General features: G+C 42.4%; 1 protein-coding gene across 1 annotated transcript in view; it reads left to right on the top strand.

The window, feature by feature from the left end:
- LOC135504241 (uncharacterized) overlaps window positions 1–12,610 on the top strand; it is a gene marked incomplete at its 3' end in the record, with an annotated part of 44,894 nt that overhangs the window by 30,744 nt on the left and 1,540 nt on the right. The window contains exons 7-8 of the mRNA XM_064922623.1: window positions 10,234–10,338; window positions 12,107–12,596. Coding sequence (XP_064778695.1) covers window positions 10,234–10,338; window positions 12,107–12,596 — 595 coding nt within the window. The remainder of the gene's footprint in view (window positions 1–10,233; window positions 10,339–12,106; window positions 12,597–12,610) is intronic.

Here is a 12,610-nt window from a genome sequence, read left to right as displayed (position 1 = left end):
ATAAGTCCTTGTTCTACCCCAGCTGGCATAAGAGGAATATTGACTTTGTTCTTGACAACAGGGGCAATGTTCTCACATATGAACAATTTATAACATTCAAAGAGCTCACAACACCTTTCAGAGAGTTTATTTCTGTGGTCTAACTACACTAATGAAAACTCATCTTAGCTTTGGTAATGAGCAAAGTTTATCCAGAACTCAGTTTGGAAGGTGTGGGCTTACTTGAGATATTTTTTTTATTTTACCTTTATTTAACCAGGCAAGTCAGTTAAGAACAAATACTTATTTTCAATGACGGCCTAGGAACAATGGGTTAACTGCCTGTTCAGGGGCAGAACGACAGATTTGTACCTTGTCAGCTCGGGGTTTGTACTTGCAACCTTCCGGTTACTAGTCCAACGCTCTGATCTAATCCTCAAAGATAGTTTTATTGTCTTCTTAGACTTTTACAAAGCCTTCGATACAGTGGAACATGAGTTTCTATTTCTCTCCCTTCAGAAATTTGGTTTTGGGGAAATATTTTGTAGTACTATTAAACTCTTTATATGAATGGGAACATATCAATTAAATTAAAGCATGGCACATCTAAATTTGATTTGAAAAGAGGAATTAGGTTGCAACCCAACTTCTTACAAGTTCTGTTAAATCCAGCGATATAAAAGGGATCTCTGTTGCTGACAGAGATATTAAAAGGGATCTCTATTGCTGACAGAGATATTAAAAGGGGTCTCTATTGCTGACAGAGATATTATCATTAGTCAGCTTGCAGATGACACCACCCTCTTTTTGAAAGATGCTGACCAGATTCCTAGAGCAGTAGATGTGATAAATATATTTTCCAAAGAATCTGGTATTTGCCTAAACCTTAAGTGTGAATTGTTTGCTGTTAAAGACTGTGTGATACTATTTCCTTGACTGGAATATTAAAGAGGGTAACATACCTTGGGTATTACCATATCTAAGGGTCAACAGGAAAGATGCTCATTAAACTTTATACCTATTATTGAAAAATCCAAAAAGAAGATGAACCATTGGTTGCAGATGGATTTATCCTTGAAAGGTCAAGTATTGCTTTCTAAAGTTGAAGGTATCTCCAGACTTACTTATGCAGCCCAGTCCCCTACACGCAGCCCAGTCCCCTACACGCAGCCCAGTCCCTACACGCAGCCCAGTCCCCTACACGCAGCCCATTCCCCTACACGCAGCCCAGTCCCCTACACGCAGCCCAGTCCCCTACACGCAGCCCATTCCCCTACACGCAGCCCAGTCCCCTACACGCAGCCCAGTCCCCTACACGCAGCCCAGTCCCCTACACGCAGCCCAGTCCTCTACACGCAGCCCAGTCCCCTACACGCAGCCCAGTCCCCTACACGCAGCCCAGTCCCCTACACGCAGCCCAGTCCCCTACCCGCAGCCCAGTCCCCTACACGCAGCCCAGTCCCCTACACGTAGCCCAGTCCCCTACACGCAGCCCAGTCCCCTACACGCAGCCCAGTCCCCTACATGCAGCCCAGTCCTCTACACGCAGCCCAGTCCCCTACACGCAGCCCAGTCCCCTACACGTAGCCCAGTCCCCTACACGTAGCCCAGTCCCCTACACGTAGCCCAGTCCCCTACACGCAGCCCAGTCCCCTACACGCAGCCCAGTCCCCTACACGCAGCCCAGTCCCCTACACGCAGCCCAGTCCCCTACATGCAGCCCAGTCCTCTACATACAGCCCCCGACATCTTCACAACAAAATAGGTAAAGCGGTTGACCAGGTGCTTTTCAACATCATCTGGAAAAATCGTACACATTACATTAGGATATATGTCGTTATGAACAGATATGAATATGGTGGTCACAATTTTTTTGATTTTTCTACTTTGATTAATACTTAAGATAAATTGAGCTAAACATTTCTTAAAGAATCCAACTTCAATTTGGAATTTCCTCATATCTTCTCCCGTTTTGGTGGCCTCAATTTTATGTTACTTTGTAACTATAGTAACTATAACGTTGATCAGATTCCAATTAAATGATCTGCTTTTCATAGACAAGTATTCTTAGCCTGGTCGTTAATATATTAACATAATTTCCCCTCACATGGGTATTTCATTTGGAACAATAAGGGAATTTTGTATAGAAACAAGTCTTTATTTTTTAAGAACTGGTTCAATAATCATATCCTACTGGTGAGTCAACTGTTTAATGCAGAAGGATTGTTTCTCAATAATGAGCATTTGTATCTCGCTGCGACATCCCTGTAACACCTAGAGTTCGCCATAGTCTTTGATGCTATTCCGTCTGGAACTCTCGTGTTATTTTGAGGTGGAACCAGACTTCTCCATCTTGACCTACCCTCGCTTAATCCAGTTGGCTCTCCAATAGGGAAATATGTTTCTCTCCTTGCTCCCTCAAAACAACAGATCTATACGTGTGTCAGCGTCAGTGGTGTATTGGTGAGGACGGCGTCAAGCGCAGGAGACAGAACTGAGTAAAAATAACGTACTTTACTCGAGAAAAATAAACCAGGTGTAAACCAGGTGTATAAACCAGGGAACCAGGTGTGTACACTCAATACATAACAAATGGAAAACAGAAACATGGATCGATGGCAGCTAGAAAGCCGGTGACGACGAGCGCCGAGCGCCGCCCGAACAAGGAGAGGCACCAACTTCGGCGGAAGTCGTGACAACGTGCTTTATTTCAAAGGGAGATTGTATTCCTTTCCTTATGTCACAATTTACTGGAATACATTGGTCACTAATATCTGTTGGGAAAAAATCTGTTTATTAAGACACAAATACTTGCTTGTTAACAAGGTCAAAGAGGTCTGTTTCTGAATGATCCATGAGTATTACCCTGAGAATCATTACCTGAAGAAACTCAAAAAAGACATTAACTGTACTTTTTGTGTTGAGCATCCAGAAAAAGTTTCACATTTATTTTGGCATTGTTTACATGTAAAACAATTATGGAAAGATATTCATAGTTTTATAATTCTTGATTTTTTAATTCTCATTTTTTATGAGAGAATGTGCTTCTCGGTTTACTTAACCATAACAAAGATAAGGAAACACTTTTTTACCTCATGAATCTAATTGTGCTAATGGCAAAATGTCATATTCATAAATGTAAATTCACTAATATAAAAACACTTTTCCGTGTTTTCTATAAGGAATTCTAGCATTCTCGACCATTCTACATTCTTCTAATAAGAAAGCTGTTAAAACAATCAATACATGTGTTTCTTTTAAGGTCTTTGTATAATCTGTCATTTGTTGTTACCCCCTAGCATATGTTATCATTGTCTATTTGTATACTTCTTGTATGTATACAGATTATTCTAAAAACATTTTTTTTTAAATAAATACAATCTTTGGCATATGAAAAAAAAAGATGTAAAATTTAAGGCATGATCTTCACTAGCTTCGATGTACGGTTCAGCAGGAGTTGATGGACAGTCGGAAGAGCGAATGAAATGTTAGGAGGGACGTCCCAGTTTTAAGTGGTTTCAGACTTCACATCCTACGTCACACAGGCTCAGAACAAATACTACCGTGTCCGTGGGAATCAGGGCTATCGCTCAATGCAAGCTTTTTTGATCTTCGGTGTCCACAGATCGATGTGTAAGCGACAATGTCGGTCGGAACCAGTGCCAGAACCACGCAGGTCCCCACAACTCTGTCTGCCTCTGTCTGCCTGCCTGTGGAAGAGAGGAGGCGGGAGATAGAATGGAGGGGGGAGAGTAATCACATCAAAATCAAACTTTATTTGTCACGTGCGCCGAATACAAAAAGTGTAGACTTTACCGTGAAACGCTTACTTACAAGCCCATAACCAATAGTGCAGATAAGAAGAAGAGTTAAGAAAATATTTACCAAATAAACTAAAGTAAAAAATATTTAAAAAATAACGAGGCTATATAAAGGCGTACCGGTTACCGAATAGACAAGAGAAAATGGAGAGGCTGAAGGAGTGATGGGCGAGAGAGAGAGAGAGAAAGAAGAGGCAGGGGAAGGGGAAGGAGGAGTGAGGGAAGGGGAGATGACATTTGAAGTCAATCAACCCAAAAGCATTTTTGACCTCCATTGGACAGTGTCTGTGGCAACCGTCAGGGCAGGTGACAGTCCCACCAGTTTTGAACACCACATTTATAGGGCTTGCCTGTTTTGCATGTTATTTTGGCATTAATACATGTCACATATTAGTTTGCAAGTAATGTTTAAAAAAAAAGAAATAATCATTGAGTTAATAAAGCTGCATACAAACATGGTCTTTTTTTGTGTTCTTGAGTAAGGCAGCTCCAAAATGCAGGTGTTTCAGCCGAGCTCAGTGCTTTCTGTGGTGGTGGGGCAAGCAAGCAGAAGATACAGAACTTTGAGCCGTGATTGGCTCAGTGTTCTGTCACTCATGGGGACATTACGAGCTACAGCTAGAAAATTCAAGCCCCTTTTGGGTGCTGCCATACAGTTACATTAGAAGGGCCCATCCAATATGGCTCAAGGTCATTGGCCACAGATAAAATTATGTCAAATCACGTTATATGTACAGTAGCTTTGATTGGACTGATCATGTCAACATCATACTTTCACAATCTTAGCTAGAAGTCATCATCATCATGAATCAAGTTGACAATCTACTGGCAAATCCTTATTAATTATTGTCATATGAAGATAAATAATTAAGGGAAATTATAGATAAAACATTTCGGTGCTCATGGAACATTGGACATAAACATTACACAACAAGTTGGAAATCGCAAATTCAACAATGGATGGTTTGGAAAGAATCAGTGACAGTGGCTAACTGCAAGCATTTCAAAGCAATCACATGCCTGCTATTCAGTGGAGTTGCTGTGTGCTGCCAAATCTGGGATTAAGTGTCTCTTAAAATGATAAACATTCAACATTGGCCATGCTATCAATGAGGCATGATTTGTGCCGCAGTCAAAACAACAGTTAACTTGGAACTGCGATGTCTTGAATTCACTGAAGTCAAGTTAGCTGGGAAGTCAGGAATAAACGAGCTCCGACTGGGAAAATACCTTTTGAACAGTCATCCAACTCGGAATCCCACTCGGAATTGTAAATCCGGCCTCTTTCTAGAGCCACGACCTAAAGATCAATGATGTCATCATGACCCGACCTTGTTTTTTTTCCAGAGTTCCCAGTTGTTTTAAAAGCACCATAAATCCAGAGAATGCCAGACTTTGATGACAAAATTTGCCCACGAAGGACCACTGCACCACTTTCCTGTTCAAGTGAGCACTGCACAACAAGGTGAGTCCAAAAATGTCTAGTATGCTGCTGCATAAATTATGTAATATGCCAGGGAGATATGTATACTGTAGCTAAGAAAGTAATACTAAGTGTATGTTGTGTAGTAAGCTGTCAGTAGCCCACGTGCCTGACCCTAATAATTTGGTCTATTTTCATCTCTTAATTTCACCTACTGTTCCGACTTGGTGGTGCACATTTAGCCTATAATCTCTTTTAGAGACCTGTAATCATGTCACACCCTGATCTGTCTTCTCTCCAACCCCACAAGGTCTCTCCCATTTACACCAGTGTTTTCTGTTTGTCTGTTGCCAGTTCGTCTTGTCCCGTTAAGTCTTACAAGCGTGTTTTCCCGTTTTCGAGTCTTCCTAGTTGCTGTTTTCTAGTTATCCCGGGTTCTGACCATTCTGCCTGCCCTGACCGTGAGCCTGCATGCCGATCTGTACCTCTTTGACTCTGCCATGGATTACTGACCTCTGCCTGCCCTCGATCTGCCCTGGCCTGTCCCCTTGTATAATACATATTATGGGAACTGTACTATCCAACTCCTGTGTCTGCATCTGGGTCATATCCTGAGTCGTGATAAATCATAGAATATTGTAAGAGTTTTCATTGTCTGCTTGTATGCCCCCTTTATTTATCCTACGGTTCTGACTTGGTGTACAGGGAGAACAATGTAAGAACGGCCCATGTTCTGAATTCTGTCACTGTACATTTTAAAAGTGCTCAACAAATTGTTACATTTTATTTTAAAATTTCACCTTTATTTAACCAGGTAGGCTAGTTGAGAACAAGTTCTCATTTGCAACTGCGATGTGGCCAAGATAAAGCATACCAGTTCGACACATACAACAACACAGAGTTACACATGGAATGAACAAAACACACAGTCAATAATACAGTAGAACAAAAGAAAAGAAAAAGTCTATATACAGTGAGTGCAAATAAGGTGTTCCCACACAAATGGTGGGAACACGCGCGACCGGTGGGAACACGCGACCGGTGGCAACATGTGAATATTTTCTTTATGCTGACTTTAGAATATTTGCATGAAAATCTGTCTCCAATTGGATGGAAAAGCAACTAGTGTTGCTGTTAGAAATGAGTCCAAGAAGGTATCTTCCACCTCAGCATGGTGATCCATGACAGCTGGTAGAAATGGTATTGTTGTCACGTCTTTCAGTTTCCTTTAAAAAGTGAACGCAAAATGGAATAATCTTGTAGGGGGGGGGGGGGTTGATCTAGATTTGGATCTAAATCTCAAAATGTATGTCATATTAAAATGTTCTGACAAGCTGTCCCGATCCAGGACTTCAATGATAACTTCAGACTGGTCAGATGAATCTTTCATATAGAATATACTTTCAGGTATATACGTCTACAACATATCTTTCACCCACAGAATAAACTCCCTGGACCTGCGTTGCCATGGTATTTACTACCAATAACCCAGGACTGCATCCCAAATGACGCCTATCAAGTGCACGTTTGGCCCTGGTCAACAGTATAGAACTATTTAGGGAATAGTGTCAAATTTGGGACGCAGCCCATGTGTCACAGAACCTTCATCCTCACCCTGGACAAATAAAACTCCTCCAGACTACAGCTGGAAATGCGAATGACTGGCGTAAAACCCTAGTGAGAATAAACACGTCTAGGCCTACAGGAAATACCAAGGACAAGTACCGCTGCCTGTTGGTCTGTTGGTCTATGTGTTCTCTCACGTCCCTTTTCCTCCCCAAGAGTCAGCCGGACTCTTCCAGATCTGCCGGTTAGCCAGACTCCTGCAGATCTGCCAGTCAACCAGATTCTTCCATATCTGCTAGTCAACCAGACTCTTCCAGATCCGCCAGTCAACCAGACTCTTCCAGATTCGTCAGTCAGCCAGGATCTGCCAGAACTGCCAGCCAGCAGGGATCTGCTGGATTCAACTGCCTGGCTGAGCTTCCTCTTGGTACTGGGCTTCCTCTCTTTGCTGGGCTTCCTCTCAGCCCCGAGCTTCCCCTCAGTGCTGAGCTTCCCCTCAGTGCTTAGCTTCCCCTCAGTGCTGAGCTGCCCCTCAGTGCTGAGCTGCCCCTGTCCCGAGCTGCTCCTCAGTCCCGAGCTGCCCCTCTGTCCGGAGCTGCCCCTCTGTCCCGAGCTGCCCCTCTGTCCCGTGTTATTTAGTAGGGTTGCCGTGGCTAGGAGGTCACGGAAGCGGAAAAGGTGGGGGAGGACTACGGTGAAGTGGGGGCCACGTCCAGCACCGGAGCCGCCACCGCGGACAGATGCCCACCCAGACCCTCCCCGATAGGTTCAGGTTTTGCGGCCGGAGTCCGCACCTTGGGGGGGGGTACTGTAACACCCTGACCATAGTTTATTTGTATGTTTCTATGTTTTGGTTGGTCAGGGTGTGATCTGAGTGGGCATTCCATGTTGGATGTCTTGTTTGTCTATTTCTATGTCTGGCCTGATATGGTTCTCAATCAGAGACAGGTGTTAGTCATTGTCTCTGATTGGGAACCATATTTAGGTAGCCTGGGTTTCACTGTGTGTTTGTGGGTGATTGTTCCTGTCTCTGTGTTTGTTGCACCAGATAGGGCTGTTTCGGTTTTCCACGTTTGTTGTTTTGTATTGCTCGTGTTTCATCTTCATTAAAGATGTATTTAACTAACCATGCAGCATTTTGGGCCGATCCTTGTTCCACCTCTTCGACCGAGGATGTGTTGGAAGAACCCCGTTACAGGGGAAGGCTTGCAAGCCAAAGAACACCAACCCAACCGTGAAGCACTGGGGTGGCAGCATCATGTTGTGGGGGTGCTTTGCTGCAGGAGGGACTGGTGCACTTAAAAAATAGATGGCATCATGAGGAAAGAAAATTATGTGGATATATTGAAGCAACATCTCAAGACATCAGTCAGGAAGTTTGGTCGCAAATGGGTCTTCCAAATGGCCAATGACCCCAAGCATACTTCCAAAGTTGTGGGAAAATGATTTAAGGACAACAAAGTCAAGGTATTGGAGTGGCCATCACAAAGCCCCGACCTCAACCCTATTAAAAATATGTGGGCAGAACTGACAAAGCGTGTGCGAGCAAGGAGGCCTACACACCTGACCCAGTTACACCAGCTCTATCAGGAGGAATGGGCCAAAATTCACCAACTTATTGTGGGAAGCTTGTGGAAGGCTACCCAAAACGTTTGACCCAAGTCAAACAATTTAAAAGACAATGCTACCAAATTCTAATTGAGTGTATGTAAACTTCTGACCCACTGGGAATGTGATGAAAGATATTAAAGCTGAAAAAAATCATTCTCTCTACTATTATTCTGACATTTCACATTCTTAAAATAAAGTGGTGATCCTAACTGACCTAAGACAGGGAATTTTTACTTGGATTAAATGTTAGGAATTGTGAAAAACTGATTTTAAATCTAAACTTCCAACTTCAACTGTATATACCTCACATGTGACTCATAATGAGACTAACATATTAATCTGACTCCACAAAGATAAACAAAATATATAATAAAATAGGCAATGATGGTCTACTGGTCTGAGGATGGTCTACATCAAAGGCAGATATTTAATTGACTTTGTACATGGAATGGATTCACATGCAAGGTATAAAGTTAAAAAGAATGCACAAGCATTGCAAGGCACACTTTTCCAAGCAAATATATCCTAAGGTTAATGTACAGGACAAAGCAGGAACAAAGAACAAAGAGATGCTTACTTGGCCTAGAAGCCAAAGAAATGAGAATTCATGATACAACCTTCCTCTGTGCTCTTGAGAGAGAGAGAGAGAGAGAGAGAGAGAGAACAAAGGCATTTTCTTTTCCATTTAAGAACATCGGAAGATGTGTAACCTTTCAATCCAAGACCAACCACCAATTGACCAATCAAACAATACCAACCTGCCCACCGGGACCCAATGTCCACAGGGTGTCACAGCATCTAAAGGCTTGTGTGATGAAAGGGGATGAGACAAATGGAAATAAGACAGAATTACTGAGAAAATAATCAAACCCTTTTGTACAATAAAGTAATTCAGAGTTCTCCCTGTACCAGTTACCACCTAGATAATAGATCCATATGGATTAGAAAACGGCGTTATCCTCAGTGAACAACTTCCAGATCAATGCCAGACATGGATACTATAGCAATAGTCAGTCCTCTGGACACTGTAACAGAGAGATGCATTTTGGCCCCTCAGAGAGGGAAGGGCTGACTAGTCCTTGGGCATTGTCCTTTGTTCCTGGACCATTTGCCATGCAGCTCCAGGGGACAGAGAACACATCAATTAGGACCGAGCCTACACCATGTCTTCACATGGTCTCCTATCATTGCAGCTCTGTCATTACCCCTCCCCCTTTCTGACACCCTGGTGGGTGGTGACGTGCATCTCTGCAGCAAGAAAGTGCTGTTCATCCTCCAAGGAAACCCCTCCCCCTTTTTAAAAATGTATTTCACCTTAATTTAACCAGGTAGGCTAGTTGAGAACACCTTTATTTAACCAGGTAGGCTAGTTGAAAACAAGTTCTCATTTGCAACTGCGACCTGGCCAAGATAAACGCATAGCAGTGTGAACAGACAACACAGAGTTACACATGGAGTAAACAATTAACAAGTCAATAACACAGTAGAAAAAAAAGAGAGTCTATATACATTGTGTGCAAAAGGCATGAGGAGGTAGGCGAATAATTACAATTTTGCAGATTAACACTGGGGTGATAAATGATCAGATGGTCATGTACAGGTAGAGATATCGGTGTGCAAAAGAGCAGAAAAGTAAATAAATATAAACAGTATGGGGATGAGGTAGGTAAAATTGGGTGGGCTATTTACCGATAGACTATGTACAGCTGGAGCGATCTGTTCTGACACCCTGGTGGGTGGTGACGCGCATCTCTGCAGCAAGACAGAGCTGTTCATCCTCCAAGGAAAGACCTCTCCATCATGGTTGACAACTCCATGGTATCCCCCTCCCAGAGTGCAAAGAACCTTGGCGTGACCCTGAACCACACCCTGTCGTTCTCTGCAAACATCAAAGCAGTGACTCGCTCCTGCAGGTTCATGCTCCACATCATCCGTAGAGTACTATCCTACCTCACACAGGAAGTGGCACATCCATAGAGTACGACCCTACCTCACACAGGAAGTGGAACATCCGTAGAGTACGACCCTACCTCACACAGGAAGTGGAACATCCGTAGAGTAGGACCCTACCTCACACAGGAAGTGGAACATCCGTAGAGTACGACCCTACCTCACACAGGAAGTGGAACATCCATAGAGTACGACCCTACCTCACACAGGAAGTGGAACATCCGTAGAGTACGACCCTACCTCACACAGGAAGTGGAACATCCGTAGAGTAGGACCCTACCTCACACAGGAAGTGGAACATCCGTAGAGTACGACCCTACCTCACACAGGAAGTGGAACATCCGTAGAGTACGACCCTACCTCACACAGGAAGTGGAACATCCGTAGAGTACGACCCTACCTCACACAGGAAGTGGAACATCCGTAGAATACGACCCTACCTCACACAGGAAGTGGAACATCCATAGAGTACGACCCTACCTCACACAGGAAGTGGCACATCCGTAGAGTACGACCATACCTCACACAGGAAGTGGAACATCCGTAGAGTACGACCCTACCTCACACAGGAAGTGGAACATCCGTAGAGTACGACCCTACCTCACACAGGAAGTGGAACATCCGTAGAGTACGACCCTACCTCACACAGGAAGTGGAACATCCATAGAGTACGACCCTACCTCACACAGGAAGTGGCACATCCGTAGAGTACGACCCTACCTCACACAGGAAGTGACGCAGGTCCGAATCCAGGCACTTGTTATCTCTCGTCTGGACTACTGCAACTCTCTGTTGGCTGGGTTTCCCCCTTGTGTCATCAAACCCCTGCAATTTATCCAGAACGCTGCAGGCCACCTGGTTTTCAACCTTCCCAAGTCCTTCCATGTCACCCCGCATCTCCTCACATTTCACTGGCTTCCAGTCGAAGCTCCACTACAAGACCATGGTACTTACCTACGGAGCAGCAAGAGGAACTGCCCCTCTCTACCTTCAGGCTCTGCTCAAACACTACACCTCAACCCGAGTACTTCGTTCTGCCACCTCTGGCCTCTTGGCCCTCCCACCCTTATGAGAGGGCAGCTCCCACTTAGCCCAGTCAAAGCTCTTCTCTATCCTGGCAGTCCAATTGTATAACCCACTTCCCCCCGAAGCTAGGACAGAAGAGTTCCTGTCCATCTTCTGAAAATATCTAAAACCTCTTCAAAGAGTATCTTAAATAATCCCACAGCCCCCCCCCCCCCCACACACACACACACTTGCATCCCCTCCTCACCTAGCCATTTTCAGATCATTGCACTAACTGTAAATTGCTCTGAGTAAGAGTGTACGCTAAAAGACTAACATTTAAAAAATGTTTTTAATTTTTAAATGTCATTATTCTTTAAGAAACAAAAATGTGCCACTGTTCTGCAACATTTGCCTTAAAATGTAAGTATTTGTTTTCTGTTCTAAGTCTAGAATAACATGCCACAATGGGTTTGAAATTAGCCCAGGAGAATTGAATAGTGCTATAAAATAAAACATATTTCTATTGTATATTTTGAATAGAATTAAACAATCAATTCCTTTAAACACTTTCTGGACAATAATGCCTTTTATGGTGTCTGATAGAGTTTATATAAATACAGTTAGTTGCATTAAAAAACAACATATATATACATATAAACATACACACACAACATACATACATACACAATATTTACAATATACATACACTATATTTACACTATACATACATACACTACATATACACTATATTCACAACATACATACATACACAATATTTATAATATACATACACTATATTTACACTATACATACATACACTATATTTACAATATACATACATACACTATATTTACAATATACATACATACACTATATTTACAATATACATACACACACTATATTTACAATATACATACATACACTATATTTACAATATACATACATACACTATATTTACAATATACATACACACACTATATTTACAATATACATACATACACTATATTTACAATATACATACATACACTATATTTACAATATACATACATACACTATATTTACAATATACATACACACACTATATTTACAATATACATACATACACTATATTTACAATATACATACATACACTATATTTACAATATACATACACACACTATATTTACAATATACATACATACACTATATTTACAATATACATACATACACTATATTTACAATATACATACATACACTATATTTACAATATACA

Source organism: Oncorhynchus masou, chromosome 18 (assembly GCF_036934945.1).
Source record: "Oncorhynchus masou masou isolate Uvic2021 chromosome 18, UVic_Omas_1.1, whole genome shotgun sequence".
Classification (NCBI taxonomy): Eukaryota; Metazoa; Chordata; class Actinopteri; order Salmoniformes; family Salmonidae; genus Oncorhynchus; species Oncorhynchus masou.
The sequence above is the reverse complement of the archived record's forward strand: the minus strand, read 5'-3'. Positions and strand labels throughout refer to the sequence as shown.